The sequence below is a fragment of the Planococcus citri genome, chromosome 1 (assembly GCF_950023065.1).
Source record: "Planococcus citri chromosome 1, ihPlaCitr1.1, whole genome shotgun sequence".
NCBI lineage: Eukaryota > Metazoa > Arthropoda > Insecta > Hemiptera > Pseudococcidae > Planococcus > Planococcus citri.
The window spans coordinates 42,024,140-42,050,596 of record NC_088677.1 but is presented as its reverse complement, the minus strand read 5'-3'; the positions used below and the strand labels follow the sequence as shown (position 1 = coordinate 42,050,596).

General features: G+C 32.3%; 1 protein-coding gene across 2 annotated transcripts; it reads right to left on the bottom strand.

Annotated features, from left to right (window-relative positions):
* Positions 1 to 967: 967 nt before the first annotated feature.
* On the bottom strand, positions 968 to 25,984 carry GABA-B-R1 (gamma-aminobutyric acid type B receptor subunit 1). Of its 2 annotated transcripts, XM_065344947.1 has the most exons (17): positions 25,539 to 25,943; positions 25,263 to 25,430; positions 9,804 to 9,902; positions 7,935 to 8,069; positions 7,566 to 7,736; positions 6,530 to 6,746; positions 6,301 to 6,449; positions 6,017 to 6,149; positions 5,469 to 5,596; positions 5,163 to 5,304; positions 4,926 to 5,076; positions 4,608 to 4,848; positions 4,287 to 4,494; positions 3,932 to 4,188; positions 3,699 to 3,836; positions 3,468 to 3,566; positions 968 to 1,272 (listed from the first exon to the last, which is right to left on the bottom strand). In XM_065344947.1, exons 2-17 carry the CDS (start codon positions 25,401 to 25,403, stop codon positions 1,237 to 1,239), a joined length of 2,445 nt encoding a protein of 814 aa, XP_065201019.1. In that variant the 5' UTR covers positions 25,404 to 25,430; positions 25,539 to 25,943; the 3' UTR covers positions 968 to 1,236. The 2 variants fall into 2 exon arrangements, with proteins under 2 accessions (XP_065201019.1, XP_065201018.1); XM_065344946.1 differs by lacking the exon at positions 968 to 1,272 and having other exon boundaries at positions 1,372 to 3,566; positions 25,539 to 25,984.
* Positions 25,985 to 26,457: the final 473 nt, after the last annotated feature.

The following is a 26,457-nucleotide window of genomic DNA, read 5'->3' as shown; positions in this document are numbered from 1 at the left end:
TTTATAACTTGAGGGCTGAATCAGAGTTGTTAGTTGTTACTTGAGTGTAAGTTAAATGACGAGATATGCCATGTACGGTATTGAAAAAAATTCTGAACTAAAACTCCGCCCTCTGAACTCGGATTAATAGAAAGTTTTTTGAGATTCAATTTTTAAACACGTTTGAAACTAACGTACTATTGCTATGATATAGCGTGAAAATTTATCCTATTTTTTCGTACTAAACAAAAACTTGAAATAAAAAGTTTAGAAATCTTGTATTCGATAAAATTTACATCAATAAACTTCGGCAAAATAATTTTTTTTTTTCTAAATTTAAAGAATGAAAGAAAATTATTTTTGTGAAGGAGCCAGAATGAACGAAAAATACCCTTGAGGGATTACAACGAACGAAAGTAGCGAAATGGATATTTTCGAATAACAATTGAAAATGGGTATCGTGTGTCGTATGAAAAAAATTCAGTTGCCCGAAGTAAGAAAACATATTTGCATGGAGCTGTTTGCTACTGAACCTTGACGAGTGTATCGTATCTGGTGTGTGATGTTAGATCCGCTTCAACAAACCATAAAACTATCTGTATCGAATACGTATAATATTTTTAGAAAAAAAACATCATAAAACATGTATACCTACTAGGTATTTTATATCTTCATTCGTATGTTTTGAACATCTTTGACAAGTTTCATCGTAATGCGTCGCTGGTATCGATTTTAATTCAGTTGGGAAAATGACAGAAGTATAAACGGACTAATATTACAAACTGAAATGTAAATTCAACCCCTTATATCGTCGAAAACAAAATTTCATGAGGTAATCGTTCAATTTTATGTAATGACAAGTTGTCAAAAGGGAATCGAGTTGCGAAGATATTTCAGCAAAACGGTCCGCTGAACACGTTTCGTATTTTAATCTATATAATTTTCGCAGGCGAAAAATTTCAGTCATCGATGTTATTTTGAATTGTTTATTTTTTTCATAATTTTAACAATAAATCAAAATAAATTAATCCTAACTATAAAAATTAAATGCAATGATTTTCAACAGTTAACTATCATGTATAAAAACATAATAAAAATGAACAAACAAAAAAAAGAAAGAAGATACGGCGAAAATGAAATACAAAATACACATCACTCAGGTAGTTTTGTTCGTCAAATAGGAGACGTAGAAATGTAGTCGATAATAAACAAAACGTTGAATTTACTAATTGAGTTTTGATTTCGTTGTGTTATTCTTCAAGTATGACGTCTGAAGTCAGTTCTTGGAGGTAACTGTGAAGGGGTAAGAAAAAAGGTATTTATTAAATTGAGCGAATGATAGGCTAATTTTTAAATGAAGTCCGTCCTTATGTTGCGAGAAATAAAAACACGTTGAATCTTTTTAGATCTTTATTTCGATGTTTTTTTGTTTTATTGTTTTGTTTTTGGTTTAAACATAGGAACACATATCTAAAGGAAACTCCCAAATTAGAGATGAATTATTCGTGCAAATTTCTTTTTCACATAAGGACGGATCTTTTTAAAATGTAAAAGAAAACAATGAGTTTTTGCAAATGGAAAAAGCAGTAAAATCTCGTTAATAACGCCGTCCAAGTTTTTATTTGGGAGTTTACTTTGTACAGCAAATATCTACAAAAATAATCAATTACACATCGATACTTAATTGAAACAATTTATAATAAAAGCGCGAATAAGTACAGATTTTTTTCTCGTATTTACACATGGTTTACGAAATGTGAATATTTAGGACATCGCTAACGAGATTTCACTGGTAATATTTTCTTTATATTGCTGCGTATAGAATGTAAAACAAACTAAATACTTGAAAAAATGCGTAGGTATGCAATATGGCGTTCTGATTGAAAGCAATGGAACTACCTAATATGAAATGATGTCAGGTGATCTTGTTTTTAAAATTTATTTGTTGATAGAGATTTTATTAGTTTTACAAATCACGACAAATGAGTGCCCAAAATCTAGTTGAATCCCCATTGAAAAATTTTTAAATTTGAGGAAATTATCATCGGCGATTATACATTGCACGAGAGAATGATCTGTTGTTTTCATAACGCATATCCTTGAACAACGTGGTAACTCACCAACATACCTACCTAATTTCACTCGAATAGGTAATGATACTAACTTCACATGGGTATAAATTAGTAGTTTTTTCTGATTTTAGAACTAGGTATAACGTTACATTTTTTGGGAATCAAGGAGCCGAATTTTTAAAATTTTGATGAAATCGCTTGTATGGTTTCTACAAGTCTTATGGCATAATAGTAAATATAAAATAATTTCCAAAATATAAATAAGTTGTGTGTTTAATAATTTCAGTAGTCATCTCTAGCATCTTTACCTCTGGTTTCTTCAAATAATTGGTACATATTTAAAAATCCGCAATTTCTTAAATAACTTTTTTTAAATTTTACCTTTGAAAATAGAACTAGAATTTCTGTTTAAACCTAAAACCTTGCGACTCCAGGAATAATTAAGAAAAAAAAATCATTCTCTCCTCTGATAATTGCCGAACGATCCTTCAGTTTTGAAGGTAGATAATTCTGTGAGAATTTTTTCGTTAGGTATAGTCTTCAACAAGGACGTTTTAATTGAAACTGTTCACTACGGCTCACACCGCTTGTAATAGCACGTTGACCACTGTTCACAAACAGCACAAACTATGTGCGCTCCAGTGAAGAGTCCAGATTGTTATATCGTCCTTTGGGCCAAGTCTCATCAAAATTAAATAATAAAAAAGCTCCTTATCCTCGAGTGCATATTAAGGAAACAGAATCGTTTTGATAGATACCTATTGCAAGCTTTCAACCATTCCCTCGTCAGTACCTATCTAATAACTTATTTATCTATTACTTTGATTTCAACAAATTAACACCGAAAAAATAAATAGAAAAAAAAACTAACAAAAATAACAATAAAATAACAAAGTTATTAAATAACATCGTTAAAGAAAGACGCATTTGATGCGTTAAAAAAGGTATTGGCCCCACAAACCAGTCTTCTACAAAGGTTCTAAACAAAAAGTAAAAACATGATTGTGCAAACGTTTACACAGCATTACTTTATAGATATTGTCGAATATTCGCCATTAAAGTAAACATTTTTATTGCATGTGAAATTACTAACTTAAAAAACATTTGAATTCCAAATTTACGTTTAAAATCTACGAGTGATTTTTTTTTTTGTTCGAATTTCGAGTAATTTTCTTCGGTGGTTTGACAAAAAACGAAATGTTGATTGTCTTTTTCTACGGAATTAGGTATTTTTTTTCTGTTTCATTTTCGAACGTGAAATGCTTGTAAACTTTAAAGATACGATTCTGAAAATTCAATATCTGATGCACTCGCGCGAGATGACCTGGTTTGTACGGAAGTACCTCCACCGTAAGCGGAGTCTGATGTACCTTCGCCAGTAATAAAATCGGCTACAATAAGATTATCTTTATTTACCGTTAAGGTATTCGGTGTTTGATTGTCGGGTTTCATCCCTCCAGAAGCCGCTTCTTTTTCCGCCAACTTAAGTCTGAGCATTATGATTTTATCTTCTTTCTAAAGAGGTATAAAATAGAAAATTTGTTAGGTACCTATTCTATTAATGCAAAATGAAATATAAATTTTACATTGTTGACTATTTCAGAAAATAAAATGAACGCAGATCTGTAAAACTAAAACAACGCTCACCATTTTGATTAATTTAAATAATTCGTCATTTTCAGCTAATAATTTATGGTATTTATCCTCTTCTTCTTTGGATAAACCATAATCTGGATTATATTTAGATTCAGCCTTATCCATTGGATGACGAATAACTTCAATTACCTGTAAATGTAAATTCATGGTTAAAAATCCGAGCCCTAGTAAACAACAAAATATATCATCGAAAATTTGATATGTAAGTATATACCATCACTTACTTTAGGAACAAATATAAGAGCCATTGAAAGGAAACAACAAAATATAATTGATAATGCTGTAAAAGTAAAACTAGCGTCTTGTTGGGACGCAATTATCATAGTAACAGGGGTGGTAATAACACAGAGCACAACCACGTTATAAATGGACATTCCGACGTATCTCGAATCGTTTATTTGTTTGACTTTAATACTACGTGTTTCGTACGCTAAAAATAATCCAAAAGCTAATATCACTCCTTTGTATCCTAACGCTATGCCTGTAAAATAAAAATTTACGATTAATATTGTAGATCTACTCTCGAGACGGTTGGTTTATTGAGTACCTATAAAAATATTAAAGAAAGAAAATTATCACCTAGCCAAATAGAGTGATTTGTGCTTTCGCAATGCTCCAATTCAGGACGTATTTTTATATCATCTTCCGCAGAAATTGGTAATTCTAACGGAAATACTTGTATACTTCTCTGAAGTGGATCATATATTTGCCAAACAGATAATACGATAAGATCTATCATCAGAAGTCCGGCAACCATAGAATATAATTTCCATGGCTGGATTTTTTTCTGAAAAATGGCATAAAATATTTCTATTAATATTAATTTTTAAAATTTTTTTCAAACAACAAACAGAAATGTTTTAGAAGTTATTTGAAAGAATATTTTTGCGCGTTACCCACCTTAATATTATTTTTCGTTTTCGTAGTTAAACGATGAACTCTCCAAACTTTACTGAACATGGCACCATATCCAAGAGTAAAACCAATTGACAGAAGCCAAGCTCTACCTTGGCAAACTAACGGATACATTTCTGGCGATACGATTTGCCCATCTAGTCCGAGTAATATCACACTTGTTAAGCAGACAATAACACCAACGAGCATTATGGTGTTACATACTGGATGTGAAAATTGAATCACTCTGTAAAATAAAACAAAATAAATATTTTATATCTTCCCGCTGACAAAAGTGAACAGCAGCCTATTTTGAAAGCTCACCTCCTGTGACGATTATAAACATTAAATACAATAAGGCCAATGGCCACGAGTATGCCGATAACTGATATCGACCACATACACAAGAATAAAGGTACGTTTAACGTTCGTAATTCTGGTTTTATAATTGTTCGATCAGTAGGCACTTTATTACCTAAATAATCAGAACACAATCGAATTATTATCATTAGAATATTTGGTTCGAATTGCGTGTGTTTTTCCGTAACAAAATTCACAGACCTATCCATTTAGCATCATTCAACCAAGTGAAATTATTTTTCTCAGTGTCGTAATATGCCAATTTCACGTAAGATCCATTTTGTACTTGTTCAACTTGAGTTAAGGCTACTCTATCACCTTGCGAGCTAAATGCGACAACGCCCTGAAAAACAAAAAATAACACCGAAGTTAATTTACGTACGTCAAATAAATTGCGTAACGTAGCGTAGCGCCTTGTTTGAACTTCGAAACATGAAATATAGGGCGAACCGCTTAGGCAATTTTATTAACACGAATATTACGAGAAGTGAAAAGTGAAACGCTTACCGAGATGCCCAAAAACTCGGTTGAATTCATCGCGCTGTATATTTCGGAAGCAATTTTTTCGTTGGTGTATGTGAAACTTTTTAAAGACTCTCCTCTCTTTGATAAAATATTCATAGTTTTATTAAAAGCTGAAAATAAAAAAAAATACAATCAAAAAGAGAAAAATACATTAATATAATAATATGTATGTAGTAAGTATGTGACTAAATGAACTAAAAAGAATACTGGTAGGTAAAGAAATATCTCGGCGGTTCCTTTCTCGATCAAAAAAGCTCAAAAATAATGAATGTATTTTTGTTTTTGAATTTTTAAAAATTAACGTTCCATAAGAAGTCATAAAATTAGGTAGGTAGGTAGGTACCATAAGTATGTAGTTACTCGTATATGTATATATTGATAATCTATTTCACTGTTTATTTGAAAACTCAAAAGAGAAGAAAGAAAGAAAGAACCAAAAATGAAAATTGTCTCAAGTAATTTGGGGAGTTTTAATGTAAGTAAATCTAACCTTAAGAATACAAATTAAGGTTATAGATAAATGATATTACCTAAAGCCACAGCCCAGACCGCATCATATGCTAAAGGAGCTTCTTGGTAACCTGGTGGGTATCGACTACTATTAAGTCCGTAACCAGATTGTAATAGAACTTCGTCCAGTCTTTTTTGGAAGTCATGAGCAGTCTGTATAAAAAAAAATTAATCAATGAAAAGTTGTAGATACAAGTAGGTACCTACCTAATAGATGAGATACCTACTTACATATACTCGTAAAGCGATTGACAACGTAAAGATGAATGATGAAATAATGCTATAAAGTAAAAAATTCAATTACCATTCCTGAGATAGTTTTTTGAAATCTATTTTGATTCCACATAACAGCTTCCGTAGTGAGATGACCTTCCGCTGCTATCATGAGTTCCTCTGTTTGACAATCTGTATCGTTATCGACATTGCTCGTGAACCAATCGTCTTCGTACCATCCTACGCGAAGGAAATATCACAAATATTGACGTAATATACCTACTCGAGAAAATTTAGCTCCGAGAAAAATGCTTTCTCACCTATAAAAAACCAAACGTACGATTTACCATACAGCTGCTGCTTGTACATTTCGCATAACACTTTGCGGGCAGCTACAACGTAAAATAATCCGACAATAATTCGCGCATCTTGACGTTTTAAATTTTTAACAGCATCAGCTGGATCGCTTAAAAAACTTTGTCTCGTAATAATTTCGATGTTTCTTTCTTTGCAGCGTATCTCCAGGTCTTCCACCGTCTGTATAGGGTATAGTTAAGTATAGATATATAGGTATATAACGTTATGCAGATAGGTACATTAAGTTATAAGTTTTTGCTAAAGTATTTTTTATTTATTTATTTATTTATTAAGTATATGTATAGCATATAACGTCGTTTTTCAACTATGTACTTAATGGCATCTAGTGAAATTGTTTAAATATTAAAGAACTGTCAGCTGTCTTTCATAAAAATGTTCAAAAAGTTTCAAACTTATTTTTGTTTTGATCCACTTTTACTCATGAAAAATTCAATTACGTACACTTCATAAAGAAGGAAAACAACATTTCCTCGAGCACACCTCCGAGTTGGCTGATTATTACATTTTCTCTATTTGGCTGGCATGCCATACAGTTCACGTAACACCGACGTGATGCTTAAATAGTAAATATTTCTTTTTGAAATGTTACATTATATTAAGAAAAAATCATCTTCAAAAAATATAAAGTAAAAAGTTTTCTTCCTTCTAAACAAGAACTGGCATCGTAATTTTGCAGACAAACCGAGTAGGTAGTATAGGTATACCTACCCATATATAAGTCTGTATTTTGAAAATTTTTTCAAATATAGCTATACGTGCTTTTCAGAGTGTTTTTTCCACTGCGTGTATTTCACCTCTTTCTTTTTTCTCCCTTACTTTTTTTTTTTTTTTTTTTTTTTTTAGGGGGATGATAATATACTCGTACATTCGTATTAAGTACATACATACTCGTATATATAGGTACCTCTAGTTTTAGTATCGTGCAAATAATACGGCACTTTCTACAGTATCGTAATATAGATGATAATAAAAACCCACCGAGATAAAAACTTCTTCAGCTTGCTGGAGTATTGCGATTCTAGACCATCCGTACTTTAGCAACAATTCAACGCGAGTAGGGTTATGAACAGTTGCAGAAGGATGAGTACGAAATAACGTTTTAAATCTTTGACGGTCGGATAAAGCGGGTGAGCTTGCTCCATAACATAGCTGAAGAACAAAGCAAATAAATCTGTATTAAAGCGTTACAAAAATTGTGACGTAACAAAGGATTAATTTTTTTCCTAATCGAGAAAAACTTTTTTTCGAAATTAAACAAGAAGTATTCAGCCTGAATGGTATTAAACTTGTCGCCGTATACGACGTACGATATCTGTTATAATAATATACTCAGTCGTCTCGTCTTACCACCACCAAATTCCACATTTTCGCTGCTTCCGCGACTGTCGTACAAACCGTACTACAACCTGCCAGTAGCATTAATTTTGTAGGATCTTGGTAGAGCAAATCGTACATAACCAACGCCCCGAGTCCTGGTTCGCACTGTTGAAAATATTACACCGATTAAATGTTTGTTTTTCAACCGTGTTCGCCAAGTATAAGATTAACATTGTCTACGAAAATAAAAACTCTATTCAAAAACTCTCTCGCCCATTCGGCTATTCGAATTTACAATAACAGAGTAACTTTCGAGTAGGTATAGGGTAGATATACCTACTTTATCAACTTTATAATGAAACAACATTTCAAAATTAATCGCCGAATTAATTCGAAATTTCATATTGATAATCCGTTTGTAAATGTAAACCATTCGGCGGAGCCTAATCCGCACTCGTAAATTAAACTCAAAAAATAAACGAAAAGGTTTTTGACGTTTCATCCTTTTCGTTATCTATATACCTATACAAACGTTTTTAAAGATCTAATTAAAATCGAGTTTATTTAATATGTTTACTATTTTTGGTATAGGTAGGTATATCTAGGTATTTCAGTTTTTCAAACGTTGAGTAGGTACTTATCAATTATTCGACCAGAGTAAGTTTATAATCAAGCTCGAAATAAAATTAATTAAGGTTCTTTCAAAGTTTTCCTCCGGTTAAAGTTATTTCTTTTAGGAAAGATTCGACAGTGTTTGCTTTCAGTTGCATAGCGTGAGAGGTACCTAAACCTTCTCTTGACTCCAATACTTGCTATAACTTTGAAAAAAAACTTTTATCATCTCTGTGTGATTATTAAAGCAATATTTCAGATTATAGGTAAGTATGTAATCAACCTTTTTTCCGATATTTTTTTGTATTAAGCTAGGTATTATGAAATACAAGCGAATGTATTTGAAGTACCTAGGTGAAAATCCTTTTGAAATGAATATACTTGACGTTATTCCACGAAAATTCATCATTTTGATTAAATATTTTTCTACCACAAGACAAAAAAAAAGATACAGAATGATAGCTACGAGTAGATATACAGGGTGTCGCGTCTCAGTGTAGCTTCTTTCAAATAAGGACACAGGCAATTCATCTTGTGTTAATGTACAAAATGTAGACCTACATTTAGCCAGATCAGTTAGACTCGGAACAATGTATTATTTTTGTGCGAATAAATTGTTTTTCAATCCCACGAAGCAGTTTTGAGTAACCTAGCTGCTGACTACGACTACGAATTCAATTGTATTACGTATATATATTATTTTCTAAAGCTGATATAAAAATTGAAACTTGAACTTGAAGCGCATCCTGATTAAGGTAAATATAAAATTCGGATGTTTACAATTTTTATTTCTTCTTTAAAAAGCCATTCGACAAAAACATTGTGCCAAGATTCGTTGATTTTTGTTGAAAATATCAAATACATATTTTCTCCTTAAGTATAGTATAGGTAGGTACATTACGCTCCAAATTTGAGTAGCCATAAAAATATAGGCAGGGGTACAGTGGAACAAAAATTTTCATGAAGACAACAACTTTACGTACATTTCTAAGAAACTAACTTCCGAGTATTTATTCTTGACAGAATTACTCTGGGCATACCTCCCCGCCACCATAACGCAATTTTATATCCACACTGTATATAATATTATGGGTGTACAAAAATACAACTGAGTTCACATATCGCATCAGACTTCGTTGAAAAAAAAAATGAATACGAAATTACATTCCTCCAGTCCTTCGCATCCCTTCTGATGAAAAAATATTACACACAGTTTTCTTGTTCAAGATTTTAAGGGAACATCCTGTACATTGTACAAGTATAGGTATTTAAGAAAAATTATCTTACCTGACTATCGTTGTAATGCATTCTGAGCTTGTAACCTGGTAAAATAGTTTTATCTTCGTTAACATCATCCAGAGCTAATCTTGCAGCTGGTTGACAAGCCTATAAATAGAGGAAAATGAAAACTTTATTCGAGTCGAAGAATGATGGAGCGTTTTTAAAATTATTCGAAAGAATAAAGGAATAATGTTCATTGTTTAATATTTGGTTAACTAAATGGAAACGTTTTGGTTTGATTGATAAGCAAAGATTTTACGCAAGCGAAAAGCTGAAGCAAATTCTGTAAGTGGTTTACAATAAGATAAACTTAGATAGGTATAGACATTTTTGTCAGCCACAACTTTCAAATGTTTTAGCACGATAACTTTTGAAAAATAAATAATTTCTAGGCATAATTAACGATAACGATTTTTCGATTGTTTGATATGGTATCATAACCTACACATTATTTTTCAAGATAGGTACCTCCTTACCTGCTCATAAAAAGGAAAATTTTCATGCATTCGAACTCCTCGTTTTTAGAATACCTACTTATACCATTATATCGATTGCCTTATTTATCTTCTCTAAAGTTATATTTGTCTCTTCCTTAAGGGAATGGGTTTGGATACGATCCCAAAGTAATAAATAATAATTTATAGCGAATGAAGGGAGACTCGAAAATCACGAAACATCGTAGTCGTAAAAATTGAACAAAAATGTAGGTATAGGTACTTAAAAATAAGCATGTAGATAGCGGAAAATGTTGAAAAATTAGACGGATACGACAAACAGGTACCTCGTAAGTCGTAGGTATATATAAGCTTTAGGCAAGTTTCTTTTCTCAAACATAGCTTAACTGTAACTCGCACTCTTGACGTCTTGGAAATATCAGCAAAATATTGTCGAAATCAAAACATTCATTCGAAATTTTCCTATGTACATCTCATCTACATAAACTGTTATCATTTGAAAATGAGAAAATTTATGCCTGATTCGTGAACGAAAAACAAAATCAATGGAATAATGGCCTGACATTTTACTTTTAAAAACTGATTCCTAAGACAGTAAAGGGGAGTAGGTATTGTATTGCAAAGCTAAAACTCATTGTTTGGATGGGTAGGTGATTGAAACAGGATATTTTTTACAACCCTATATGTATGTCGAATCAAATGGAAGAATTCCACCGGGAATTTTCATTCACATTTTTCCGAAAACCAGAGGTCATCGTTCGGTTGGACCTTTTAATTATGTAGGTACTTATCTACTCGTATCAAATTAATAAAATTAACACGCTTTAAGATTCACGACTTCGTGAGATAATACGTACACGTCCAAAAACGCGGTAAAAATTTTACAATTTTTTTATGCGAAAATTAAACTACGTTGTTGTACCTACTTGCGTGTCAGTGATTTAAAAACGAACATTTCGCAATGGCAGTTTTGTTGAAAATCAAATCCAACTTGAATGCAGCGAGCTGATGTGGAAATGACTTGAAATTGCTTTAGCTATATCTTTGAGTGAAGATATTGAAAGATACTTAGTCTAGAATTTCCCAGTCCGGATAAGTACCTAATTCCACGCGTTAGCAGAATATTGGAAATAATTTTGCTTTTATCGGGTACCTATTCGGTCGCAGTTCCCAATCCCAACCTTTCATGTAATAATATGATGATGATATCTGATACACATAGGAAAAGCAAACCCAAACTAAACTTCACAAATAGGTACTAGTAGATTCACCGTTACTGAGAGTTGAAGCAGGAAATGTAATTTAATATCGGTGTTAGGTATTCGATATTAAATAAAGTTGCCCTTTTAAATTTTAGAATCGATGAGTTCATTTAGACCACGTTGGAGTATTTTCTATTCGGTTAAAATATTATTTCGCTGAACTAATATCGGTATGTTTAATTGAAATTGTAACTTTTCAAAATTTTCATTCGAAGGATATTTTATTTTCGTCATTTTGAACCTTTTATTTGTATTTTATCCTATATTTATTAACCAGGTTTTTAAATTTAGATGTAATATTGCCACGTTTTTAAACAAGTAGGTACCTTCCTAATAAAGTAATTACCTATTTGGTGATTATTTTAAACAATAATGTACATACATACCTATTATCCCTTGAAAGTTCACTTTAGCTCAATCTAGTTAGAAGTATTTGATTTTTGCCTTACGAAAAATAGAAAATTCATAAAGTACATAGTTAGGTAGGTACCTAGTTGCATAATTTAAAAAAATATTTCTCAGAATTTATTATCTAGGTACCGAAAGAAGCAAAAATTTCACTCAATTATGCAAGTCTATAACTCATCTCTAATTGGAACTGGGCGGGACTCGTAGAAAGTACGACAGATAACTGATGAACCTAACAAACTACATACCTAACCTTTTCGTATCATCTAGCTCAACATACCAAAAATACCGGACAACAGAGGGTTAGATGAACATGAAATGACCACTTCAACTGCTTTCTAAAGCACTAATCTTTGTCATCATATAACTTTGGAATGCACAGAATAGTAAGGCCTGAGTCACACTTTAGCTAAGAAATAACGAGCCTAGAGATTTAATCCTTCGCACGAATATTTGTTTGGGTGTATATAAAATTTGATTGATTGATTTTCATGATGAATATTGTTTTTATAAAGAAAAGTCGCGCGTCGTTTCCACGTAGTGTGTAAATATTTCCCATTTTTAAATACTTAGGTATACATACTTATTTTGTGCCAAGCAAGTACATATCAGCGCAGCATTGATATTACATTGCAATGCATCGAAAGGAAATTAATGAAGACAGGCATGCCGGAAATGATTTCGGTAGGTATTGCAAATTTACGGCAAACTGGGTATGCAAATTTATTAACATGCTGGATCCATACACACTATAACTTATCTTTGGAAGGCACGGAATGATTTTTCAATCATACTAGTGATGCTTGGGTAGTAGGTCCTATGAGTATCAAAGTAAGACAAATATGTTCAATTAAAAAACTAAATGTGATTCATTTTGAATAGACACCTATGTACTTGAGTATTCATGTATAAACCTTGAAAGCGCATCACTTCAAAATTTTAGAATAAAAAACTGCGTACGTACCTACTTATTTCGCGCAGCACCCTGAAAGACACATGAGGTCAGAATTCAATCAAAAATAAAATTTTAGAGGTAATTGAATTAAAATATCCGCATATTATTTTTTGTATATGCCCGCTTGCTACCCTTCCACGTATCTCAATTTTCCAAAAAAAAAAAAAAAAAAAAAAAAAAAAAAGGAAGAAAGAAAGAAAGAAAAGAAGAAAAAATATGAAGAGAGTATCGTACGACATATCGGTTCTCATTTCACTTATTTCAGAGTGCTGAGTTCAAAATTCGAATATTTACCTACTTATTTTTGAAATTTGATCCTTCGATGACCTCCCAGCTCCTTAATTTTTTCAAAACTGGGCAAATCACAATATTTTTAGAACAAACGTAGACATTTACATATTATATAAATATTGATATAATTTCAACATTATCATTTTCGCGAGCAACGTCTCGATCCAAAAAGTCCAAATTGTATGTTGACTAGATTATCGTACGGTCGTATTGCATAAGTATCGAAAAGCGAGCAAATCTGCGCCCGTTAAAGCTATGTCCTCGCATTTCCTTCGATACTTACTCGTAACTGCGAGCCATTTTTCATTTTGCATTTACCAAAAGTTATCTCATCCTACTGTAATAACACACTTTCGGCGCGGCAGCGTATCTATAATGAAAACTACTTTTAAAAGGCTGCCATTTCTTTGAAAAATATTGATACGAAATAGGCTGTAGCAAGAACTGCATTTACCGCACACGTAGACAGTATAAATACCTATACCTACGTATATGTAGGTAGGTAGGCAGGCAGGCAGTATATAAAAAGTTGGCAAATTGTTATACTGTATAGGCACATTTTTAAAAATGTCCACGAAATCGAATGTGAAAGAAAAGTGTTAAGGGTATACTATACCTACATCAATAATAATGGAATTTATTACGTGGCAGAAAGTGGAAAATGCGAATCTATTTAGAGACGAGGATAAAGTTTAACCGTCCACGGGATACACATAAATGGCAGTTTTTATGAGGGATGTTTTATACGGAATGTCTATTGGCAATAATAGAAAACCGGCGTGTTTTCTCTTTGGAAAGTTTATTTTTTAAACCCATTTTTCCAGTTTCTTTTCTTTTCTCCTTCTTCTTCTTCGTCTTCGTCTTTTTTTCTCTTGTGAACTTGAATAAGAAAGATATATATCTGAGTATTATTATCCTATAACTTCAATTGAATGCAGAAATTCTTTACTAGGCAATATTTTCCAAAAAGAATAACATGAAACTTTTCCCCAAGTTGATCGCACAGACAATGATTTCTTTCGCTTTTTACACGAATTTGTCGAGTTATATACATACATAATACCTACATTATGGATGGATTGTCTGCAGCGTAGCGTTTCATTATCTAGCGAAATATTTTCGAATACATTTCAGCCAACCGACTGCGAACGTAGGCTATTTGTATTTTGTAGGCAGCTATTATACTCGTATTTCTCAAGTTCAATCAGATTTCTTATGCATGGTTAGGATATTGTTCTTGTGTACTGTACACGATAGGTAATAAGGTACCTACTACCTACTAATAATATCTACAGAAGGTCTAGCTATAGATATCTACCCAGCTGTAGAAATATGTATAGGTACGTTACGTACTCGTATAACTATACTAGCTCGCAAAATGAACGCGTGAAGTCGAGTTTTAATTTTCATTTTAACGAAACAGTCGTTGATTACGGTTAACAAACTTTCATAAATGTTGCGTTTAAGTTATCGTATAATCGTTGTTTTATGGTAAAGGCATAAATTTCTGCACTTAATGTTCGCTGCTCACCTAACAAAAAAGGCTCCTAAATATTTCATTACTTCGAAGTGTTCCATGAATTTTGGTCGTTAGTGCGGAGAAATATCAGGGCAAAAAAGGGTGCAAACGATACCACAGTTGATATTTCTAACCGTCATAAGTCGAAGATTACATCTTGCCATGATTTATTATATACGACAGACATATTCCTCAATAATAGATGTTATATCAGAACAAGCTTTATTCGATGGTTTTGTATACCTAGGTACGTAGGCTAGGTACATAGGATAGGTACCTATACAGCTTTACACGAGAATCGGCACACAATAGCGAATTGATTGAGTTTTTAAAGTTTCATTTGTCGTCGTATTACGCGCGTACTTATATATACGAAAGCGCATAAGCAGCTCGGATTGCTTTCTATCCTAGTACGTAATCTCAATTCAACAAAACGTCAGCAATTATAAAAATCTTTCTTTTTTTCCTACACCAAGCACCAGTTGAATGGAAATATTGATGAAACGGACGCCGATACTTGAAAGATAAAAAACACTCTGTTGAAGAAGAAAAAAACACACAAACGAAATTTAATTTAAATAAAAAAGGATACCGCGTGTAAACTGTTCAAACGTTTGGAAAACATTTGGAAAGAATTTTTAATGAGGCTCTCAAAATGGAAATGAATTCTAAGTGAAAATCAATATCAAGTAGACATCCAGCTTAATTTAAAACGTGATTGATGGTGGAATCTCATAAATATTAGAAATGCAAATGTGGTTAAACTCATGCAAAAAGTATAATGTGAAAAATTATTTGTAAATTTTCCAACATTTTATGCCACATTTTAACCGAATATAATATTCCTATTACTACTCTCACGGAGTTGCAAAATATACCTGCCTACTTACTTACTTACTTATACTTACTTACTTACTTACTTAAATAGCGAAACACCTTTATAAAAGGTTTTGTTTAAATTTCACCATAAATATAAATTAAAGTGCTAAATTGGGGCGGAAATAATATAGGTTTATACTTCAGTGGAATCGATACTTTTGGTAAATTATATACGTTGTATTCGGCTAAGTAGACGTATACCTATCAATTTAAATTTTAATTAGTCGCAATTTCAAAAGGGCGCAATAAAAGCTTTAGGATTAACAACCTCGGCTTTCAGTTTGAACTCCTAATACTTATATATATTAAAGCTACGACAGATATCATTTCTTCAGTCTACAAATTATTACATCTTTGATAAAGATACCGACCAATAAGTAATAAGTAGAACTATCGTTTTTACAAAAGGCTCCTTTTTGATATTCTACATCCCTATTTCGTTTGATAGATCGCTTACCTATAGATACTTCAATTTCCAGAACGTAATTCATAAGCATCCTCTTTCCTTCACAATCGCTTAAAATTGCTGTACAATGTTGCTTCAAGATTTCAAGTTCAGTTATGATCTCGACAAAGTACAAATTCACCTGCCCGAATCACTTTACCCTATCAAAAATGAAAGCGATGGTGGCGTTTCATTTTTTTGAAAGAGGCGAGTACCTACTCAATAAATTTTTAACCTTTTTGAAATGCATAAATAGGCTATACTAATGCTAATTCTAATATGAAGTCATGTTACTACGTCAGAAATATAAATGTATAAATGTGTATAGGTACCCGCGATTCCATCAGTCAGAAGTCAAACAATCGAACAAGTTTTTTTTTATTAAAATAGGAATTAGTGACCATCACAATGCACAGAATTTTACTTGATGATAGGTACTTTTCCATCATGTCACACATGAGCTCATTGAAGTATAATTTTGTATGGTTCCGTTTTGATTTTTGGGAAAAAATTGTTTTTAACGATCCGCACATCGGCGTTTACTTTAGAAATTCAATTTTAAAGTAAGTAAATTTCGTCCGTAATTTTGCGATTTGTATGAGAAAACGAAACAAAAAATAGGTAACTATCACGAGTTCTTTTAATTAAAAATGAAAATATTTGACCTTGGTTCCTCAGTTTATTAATAGGGTAGGTACCTTATTTTTCATTATAAGTAATGCCTACTTATAGGCCCGCATCTCTATTTATTATCACTTCATTAACAAAGTTTACACGTAAAGATGACGAACTTGAAAATTTTTTATTGAAGATTTGTTCCTAATGAGAAAAGACTTTTTTTCAAATAGCTACTTTAGCTCTGTAAAAAATTATCTTTCAAAAGGAAAACCAAAACGAAAAACAAGTTAATTAGACGGAATTTATTGAGGAAAAAATTTCAGAAATTAACATCGATAAAGTCAATGTCATAAAAAATTAAATATCTCGACGTTCTTAACGATGAATGTTAAGTTTTTTTTTTTTAAATTTATTCAAGTTAGGTACTTACTAAAAATTCATAAATAAGGTATTATAAAGATAGATCGTGAAAAAAATAACTGTAGGAGGATTTTGACCAAAGTCTCTAAAGACTTTCTAGAAGATATGAGCTCTCAAAGAGGAGAGGTTTTCGCACTCATTTCTCCGTTTTTGATATTAAATTTTGACATAAGCACAGGACTTCCGTCAACTTACCACTGTGCAAGAAATGCGATTAAATCTCAAAGTGGTTCTTCCACCCATAAAAACTGATTTTTGGCTTGCTTAATTTTCAGACTTCCTCGCACAGAGTGAGGAGAAAGGATCGCAATGTGACTGGAGGATACAATCTCCCATTCTAAGAAGAGAATACGGGTAATTATTATTTGAGTATTTTCTCAAAATAATTGCATTATATATATTCTGTAACTTGACATAAGATAACTTTTACTAGGTACCTATCTTTTCACATCGTCAAGATTACAAAATGTAATGCGTCAAAAAGTAGATCTTTTTGCAGGTAGTATATCTACTGCAGTAAATCCAAGTACTTCATTATCGAGTACCTACGTAAGCGGACCAAGAAAGTTTGTAAATGCTTTCCGCATACCTACGCAAAATTTCAGATGTTTTATAAAACTTGACTGCATTCGTAGGATACACGAGTACAGTAGGCACCTGCGAGCGCATAACACATAGGTACGCGATGGAAAGAATTTGAGAGTCGAAATTCTTATCAGAAGCGTAAAAAATAATTGATACCATACTACATCATATAGTTACTTCGCTTTTTCATTTTATTTATGAAATTTTGATTTTTAAAAAAGAGGAGAAGGCTTATTCTAACAAAAAATATTGAGATCCTATTTTCAAAACTAATTTGTTACAAAGAATACCTATTTGTAACAACAAGTCTCATTGTAATTTTTCAAATTTTTAAACAGTATGGCTTTAGATCTTTGCTCTCATCTTGAAAACTTAAGCTCTTACTCTGAAAGTTTGAATTTGAGTTTTTTAAATTTTAATAAGTGATTTTAAATCTGCCATACATAGACCTACGTACGCATTAAAACTCTACAAGCAGATTTGTTCCAAGTTAACCAGTCTTAAGATATGAGCTTACAAAATTCGGTAGCTTCGGAAGGACTCGCTCTATGTACGTAGTTTAAATGATAATTCTCATAGGTTTGAAAATGGTCTTGATGGAGATGGCGTTAATAGAATTGCATACTCTGTTTGCCGTAAATACGTAGATGTGATCTGTCAGGAGAAAACCAGGTTAGTGTCCAAAACGTAAATTTTACAGGACGGGCATTTGAAGTTTTGAATCTATGTGTTCGGGGATCTATGATTCGTAGGTCCGTGAAACTTGGACCATTTTTGACCACCAGGGATGCCAACATAACCTGACATTTTTTTCAAAATCAGGGTTGCCAAAGACCAATAATCGAAATTTCCCTAAATCGATTTTTTCGTTTTTTTAAAATTTCACACCAAAAATTTCGCGAAAACTACTAAGAATGAATTATTAACATGAAATAAAGTTATTTATTGAGTTTTTCAATTTTTTCAAAAAACTTGTTCAAGGTGAAAAGAGTTGATTTTTCCAGCTTAAGCCTCATTCAAATTTCAAAAAAACGACCTAAATCCTACAAATGTGAGCGGATATCCACAAAAATTTGCATGTTGACTCCCCTGGGCATACATTTTAAGAAAATGAAAAAAAAATTTTTTTTCATTTTTTTTGGAGATGCTCTATTTTTTTAACCTTAAATTTAGGGTCAAAAGAATCGTTCGCGAACGTTTTTACCACCACAGGCAGATTCTGCACCCCGAGTACTACCAATATCCATCAGAAAAAATATATCGATTTTTTGGACACTAACCTGGTTTTCTCGTGACAGATCACAGATATACTCGTTTACTCGTATTTACAGCATGCAGACCGCGTACCTAGTACCATACCTACGCAATTTATTTAATATATGTACAGGGTGCCCAGAAATATCGAGCACCCCTAAAAAAGTTTTCTACTAAAATACTTCAGTTGGTCACAGTGAATGATAATAATGATAGCACATGATTGGTTGTTGGACTGGAGAGATAACATTCCACCAATCATATGCATCAATTTCACGTTGTCAACCTATTTTCTTAATGAAAAACTTTCTTAGGGGTGCTCGATATTTCTGGGCACCCTGTAGATGTACCTAAACCTATCTACCTACCTAAGAGTATGTATGTATGCATTTGCATATATCCACTCACTTACGTTGGGGTAGATGTGGTCACGGAATCTTGATGAGAATAGATAGAAGAATCATTCATTCACAAGACGCTAAAAATCTCAAAACCGAACTTTCAAAGTGAAAATTCAACTTTTTACGACAAGAACAAAAATTGAGACATAGGTACTTACTAATTGAAAATTTAAAAAAAAAAGGCGGTAAAAGACCATTTTTATCATTTTTTTTTTTTTTCAACAAATTAACTGACAATCCCTTTTCAACCTATACATTTTTGAGCTCAGTGGCCGCGAATTCTACTACCTAAAGAAAAAGTTTTATTGATAAAATATCTACTTACAAGTTTCACGAAGAAAAAAATCAAATTTCAACGAAAAATTATCTTCATTTACTGGACGTATCATAAAAAACCTTCAACTTTCTACCTTCAGAAGAAAGGAAAATCTTTTTTACATCACTCGTTTTACATACTTATGTATCTGGTTCTGCAGGTACGGAAATGAAAATAGAAATGCCTACATCTTTTCGGTCCGTCATACACTCGCAATATAATTTTCCGCGAAGAATTTATTTAAATAGCAAATTAGATATGAGAAAATCTAGCCAACATCTGAACAAATACGAAACACATGAAATACCCTCGGGTGTTCATTTCCACCTAGAATTATTCTTCTTTTTTTTTTTTCTTTTCTCATGTTTAATATTTCAAATAGGTAGTATATATTTATTACTTTACTACGGTTTGTTTATGAATGCAAGTTGAAAACACGATGAAAACGAAGAAATAAGTAAGCGTATCAACAAATCAATTTATTATTTGGAAAATAAATAACAAACCATTTGAGAAGGAATATACCCCAAAAGAATACGCAATTTTTCACAACGAAAAGAAATAAAAAAGAATAAATGCGACTTGCAAAATAGCTACTACATTTTCCTTCCACTATAAGTAAGTAATACAATTCTTGCATTTCATATTTTGCAGAGAGGAGCGAAAAAAAGAGAAGAAAATAAACGAGAAATGGAGAATTTATCACTCTTACATTAAATTGAATTTTTATTAGGCTCTACGACTTTTTATTTGCTTAATGACCGCAATCTTTTGGTAAATATTTTAAAAGACGGAACAAAAATTTCATATATTTCAACTTTATCCCCTGAAAAAAAAACACACACACAAGAGTATGGCGCTAGCTCAGCAGAGATTTAATGTTTGGGTATAAGCTACTTGAATATTTTATTATTAGATTACCTACGTTTTCTGTGTTTTTTGCTAAGCTACATTTTATGCTTTACTGAATTCTATATACCTATACATACAGCTAGCCTATCACGTGCACTCTTCCAGTCTCATTGTAGGCAGGTAAGTAGGTAGGTAGGTAGGTTTGGCTAGGCACCTTAGTTGCGTTGTACACGTATAAAACTGTGTTACATTTCGGGATTTTAAATGAACGTGCTGAGGGCATCTAAAAGCATGCTACACCGTAGGTGGATATACAAATTTTGTAGGTTATAGACTGAACCTTTTTACCAAGTTTCAAAATATATTACTTACTCATTTCGAGCTATATCGAAGCAGTATTGATCATTTACGTCGGAAAAGAACGTTAATTACAAAACAAAATGGTAAAAAAAAAAAAAGGGTAAAAAAACCTGGAAAATTTTTACAAATATGCCGAGTCGAAATAACCGTCTACATAATAAAATAAAACGAATAATTTTCACGTCGCTTTGTCGTACATTTAAATATGGCATGAAAAAACAATTATATCGTAGTAGGTACGTGCGGATAAAAATGAAATTTTTAGATTCAGCAAATATTTTGTTGTTTTTTTTTTCGTTTTTGTAATATTACGTACGTCGATATGTTTTTCATTTTTATATCGATAGGTAGTCGTCTTTTAGGTACCCATCTATGCGGTTAACAAAATGTGCAAATAATTGGTTTTTCGAAACTTTATGGGTACTTGGTACTCGAAATAGGCGTACACCTACGTTATTAAAACGCTTAGCGTAACGCTCTCGAGTGGAAAAGTAATAAGCTCGCAGGAATGTCACCAAATGAGAAAAACTATCACGCAGTAAGAATTACTACACAAGTGTGAAAAATTTGGCCGAACGTTTCAATTACATTTCAAGGTACCGTGTTATTCTTTGTAAAGAACGAATGAGGCGTCGTAATCGGATATTTTTTCGTTGTAGTTTTTTTTTCTCTTTCTTATTCTTGTCTCTCTAGCTTTCTTTCTTAATACACTTCTCTGCTGGCAAAAAGTAAAGAACGGCGTTGTGTTTATCAAAATTTCTTTTATCACCGAAGGCGAAAGAAAAATAAAATTTTTGATGAAATTATGGAGTGCAGTACTGAGTACACGCAGAAACAATTTCTCAAATGGAAAGATGATGTTGGATGCGAAAAATCAATACTTCAATTTTGTAAATACTTAATTAAAACATGCACGCGTTTTCCGCCGTCTTTATTATCTTCACCATATTATCTCGTATTATCTATTGACAAAATTTTCAACAGTTTAAAGGGTAACAGTTGAGTGGTAAAAGTACCACTATACATCGAGGGTTTGTTATTTTTTCACAACAAAAGCGACGTGCCTAATCTTCATCAATACTGTTGGCTTCGGTTCTCTTTTACATATCTACTGGTATATTTTTCTACACCTGTTACGATCTTTTGACTAACCAAAGTTCTTAAATATAAAATTAAGCTGTGTCCAAAAGTACCTACCTACCTACTTAATCGAGTGTTGGAGTTTTTAAGAGCTCGCTGTTGTTTACAATCTGTTATAGTGTATGCGTTTTTTGACTCAACACCGTATTGATTTTTTTTCTGCCCGAAGGGCTTACGCACGTCATTTTTCAACAATTTTTCATTTTTATGACGTTTTATTTTTTTAATTATAACTTTTCAAATTCGATTAGTTTTCAGTGCGATATTATTTTTAATAATAGTAGGTACCTGTCTGCATTTTTTTTTTAAGTAGATGAGCAAAAGATACGCTTACGCACCACTTGCGAAGAAATTAATATCGTGCGGTTTAAACTAAAATTACAGCCGGTCAGAAAAACAAATTTGATGGATTGGTTAGAACTATAAAAAGTCAATTTAGTATAAGAGAAGCAAATAAAAAAATCCATTAAAGAACTGATTGAGTGCTTAATATTTTGCCACAAATTGATTTCAATATCGTTATTGAAAGTAGCATTCTGCTCCTACTCGTTGAAATAAATAAGTATACCTCTGCCTATGTAAGTAGGCCTACACATTCGCCAATATTAACAAGGGAGCGGTTTAGTGAGGTCAGTCATCAGAACGAAACTGCGCCTACAGTACGTATCTACTTGAAAGAGTAAAATGCATCATATTGATATTTTTGATTTTTTTAACGCTCCCGATTGGGAGTGAAATTTTCAAATATAAATTCTGTCTCAACTTTTGAAGACAAACCGAAAAAGTTTCTATCCCAAAATAGTCTACCTTCAAAGCTGAATGTTGTAATTTGACTTTCCGAAATGTTAATTAATTTGCATAATCTGTTCGCCGTATGTCTACAATTCGGTCTTCATTCGCTATTATTTACGTAATTCAACGATATCGACTCATGAGGAAAGTTGTCAGAAGTGATGATCGCAGCTATTAGAATAATACTTTGCAAAGGCCATTAAAGTGATTACATGAGCCTTATACCTACTCATTCGAGTTTTATGAAATTTCCTGTAATTGGAAATTGAAGGGCTCTGGGATCACTTCTCAAAATATAGGCTACATCAAAAAAAAAAAAAAAAAAAGGAAAAAATGAAAATTTCATGTTTGTTATTTTTCCATTTTTTTGTACTCATATAATCATAAATTCTCACAGAAAATTCTGCGAGTAGGTACCACCACGCCGAATTGTACAAATGATGATTCGTAGCAAAAAACGATAGATACATCTACCTTTATCCATGATAAAAAATCAATAATAGAGCAACGAATGTTCTCAAACTATATTGTTTTTTCAATATGGCAGTTGTGCAAGAAATGCAAGCGACATAACTTGAAGCTGAAAGTAAAGTACCTACCTACCTGCTTATGGTACAAACTGGTGCGAACGAATTTTCATTTCGCACGCTCTAATTCTGAAGTTTTAAGGTGTTTGAATTTCAACTTTTTGTTTTAAGAATTGCATTTCTAAGGCGTTTTACCATACAATTATGGAAATCTTGTTGACATCCCACCTCTTTTTAGGTTTTCCAAAGGAATACAGACATGCGAAATGAACTTTACAACGCCATCAACGCTCGGTAAAAATTGCATTAAAATCACGAGCTGCATAAAATTTGTGAAATACCTAGTTATTGTTCTAACTACCTAGGTAAAGTAAAGGGGTTTCGGCACAAAACAAAGTTGAAAATCCCCCCCCCCCCCCGCACCTAAAAAATATCCCATCGCGTCGGATTTTTGGTAAAAAATATTTTTCAGCTATGAAACACAGAAAGAACTGACAAAATGATCTCAATTTGCAAATTGAAAAGAAACGCACAAGAACTCAGAACCAGAAGTGGCAAAAATAAACACCCTCGATAAGTTCTCGAACAGAAAAGTCAACCGAGTAAAAAAATCTCTACACAATCTGTGGGTTCTGTATACTTTTGCAAACACAGTAGACGTTGGTTGTAATAAAAGGTATTTAATTATGTAAACTTTTCTTGAATGGAGAGATAAAGTACAAATATACAGCGGAGCAATTCGCGCTTTCATATATTATTAAGAAGCAAAGAAAAGCAACAGAAGCATCGAAAAGGTACCTTATTTTGTAATTAATTTAACATTAAAACGAATTTCGACTAATTCAAATCGACATTTCAGCAGAACGGTTGCAATATTCGATAGCGAACAAACGAACATGTTGGTATAGGTATGTACTATGTTAGAATTCGTATTCTCGGTGGAATATCAATAAGCGCATTCGTGCGGTATAGCTCTCTATACACTACAGCTATCTAAACATTGAGTTGTATTCACGTGAGAAACGACGGTATACTCGAATATTGTTCGTATAAACTACTCCTTTTGTTTATTGAAAAAATATATCCATATTTATGAAGCTAATAAAAAATTCAAAATTCGACGTCGTAATTTTATTAGATTAATAATTCAGTGTTTCGAAATCATATATTTCGTAAATTTCACGAACATACACGCCTCTCCGGAGAATAAATCGGTACCTGTTGTAGATTCTTGTTTAAGAAAAGCATGAAAGTTGAGGAAACATTTTTCCAAGTAGGAATACGACCAGAATGTTGTAACAAAAATAGTATTCTCATGACGGAAAGAAAAAAATTTGCTCTCCGATTCGACGGTAGGTACCTACTAAATCTAAATTATGTACCGTAGCTGTTTTATATTCAGACGGTGAAATGTTGAGCGACAAGAAGAGGCCACTTGAAACATCAATGAGTTAAAAGAGAAAAAAATACCATATTCCAGCCGCATAAATACGAGTATAAAAACACAATGCTGAATTGTAATCGCGTTTCGTTTGCCACGTTAAAAAGCTACGCTTTGATAAGCTTTTGGGTACCTGATATCGTCATTTTTAAAATTTTTTTTTTTACATAATCTTAAACAACGTAACAATCATGTGCTCAAATACAAATGTCATTATACTTGACATAAGTATTTTTAACGATGAGTAATTTTTTGTACCGCGCGAAACAAAAGCACAACTACGTAGTTCGTGCGTCTCTGAGTAGATAGTTTAAGTACCTGAGAATTGGAATTTTTCACTTCCAAATATTAGATCATTTCAATACACCGAAAGAGTTGAATAAAAGCTGTGAAGGATTACCCGCATTAAATAAAAAGCAGAAAAGTTATGCTAAAACGCACCCTTATTTACAGAAACGAGGTGCTTGAAAAAAAAAAAAAAAAAAAAAAAAGGAAGCAGAAACGAGTCAGAGCTAATATTCAAATTAGTAAATTTAAATATGTACCTGGCCACCTTGCCATCCGCCTTTTCCTCTTATCGGAAATATTCCTCCAATATCTAAAATATTCGCTTCGTTTCTTTCTTCGGTGGTACCTCCTAAAGTTTCGATGCATATCAAAAGTAACAGGCACCACATACCCATCATAACAACAACGACGATTATATTTTACACCTGAAAAAACGCATAATTAAAAAAGATATATCAACAAACCGAATGAAATAGAAACGTGAATTTGGAAGAAAAATTCTATAAAATAGAAAAACCGGATAAATTATTTACCTTCGTCTTGATAGAGTTTGCATGCTCGAACGATTTAATTTTTCGTTCATCATAAATCGCGTTGATAAATCGAGTAAAAAAATCTTAATAAAAATGTAAAATTTAAAAGCTAAGATCACGTTAGTTCCATTTTGTGTGAAAGTAAAAAATTGAAGGGCGTACTGAAAGTTTTCCAGTTACACTTCAGGGAAATGAACCCCGGGGTTTTTTAGCGCTAGAGTATTGATCAGCGCTGAGCCTGTAACCTACCATGGCCTATTTTCCAAATACTTCAGTCTTCGTGCGCTATGCGTTTAGTTCGTGGTGGCGGTTTTTGAGTGACTAAAGTAAGAATCACACAATGCGCACAATCGCAGGTTTCTATGTGCCCGTCAAAATTACTCACATCGATGGTTTGTTCAAACAAAAAATTTTATCATAATTTTTTTTTTTATTAAAATTATTTTCTACCCAAATAAACAATTTTACGAAGTAAATTATTAAATGACCAATAAAAATGATATTATTGTTCTCCATAAGAGCTCTTCAAATGGTTTGTTATGTATTTAGAAAATTGATTCATTTTTCAATGAAAGTATTTTTTTTATTGCTTCGTAAGATTTAAAACTTTTCTTGTCCATTTAAGTAGGTACTTATATAAATTACAAATTATATTTTTCTGTGTTTTTAAAATAAAATTTATTTTTCCACAGCTTTATAAATATCCGATCTAATAACTTGAAGCGAAATTTTGATAGCTTCGTAAGATGGTATCATGACGCATTTTGATATGTTCTTTCAATTCAGTTAGCGATCTTTGAAGACTAGAATACATATATCACGCAAAATATCGGTGTTTATTTTAATCATACGAATTACGAATATACGTATCTAAGGATTACATCTTGTGGCATGTACCTATCAAGAATACTTCACGCTG

What these genes read in the sequence shown, in the direction of transcription:
- GABA-B-R1 (XM_065344946.1), bottom strand. Translation starts at nt 25,403, where the DNA reads ATGATGGGTATGTGGTGCCTGTTACTTTTGATATGCATCGAAACTTTA. An exon ending in TGCATTACAACGATAGTCAG is followed by an intron (nt 8,070 to 9,803) that starts GTAAGATAATTT and finishes TATTTTCAACAG; the next exon opens with TGCGAACCAGGACTCGGGGC. An exon ending in CCGAGTTTTTGGGCATCTCG is followed by an intron (nt 5,305 to 5,468) that starts GTAAGCGTTTCA and finishes TTTGTTTTTCAG; the next exon opens with GGCGTTGTCGCATTTAGCTC.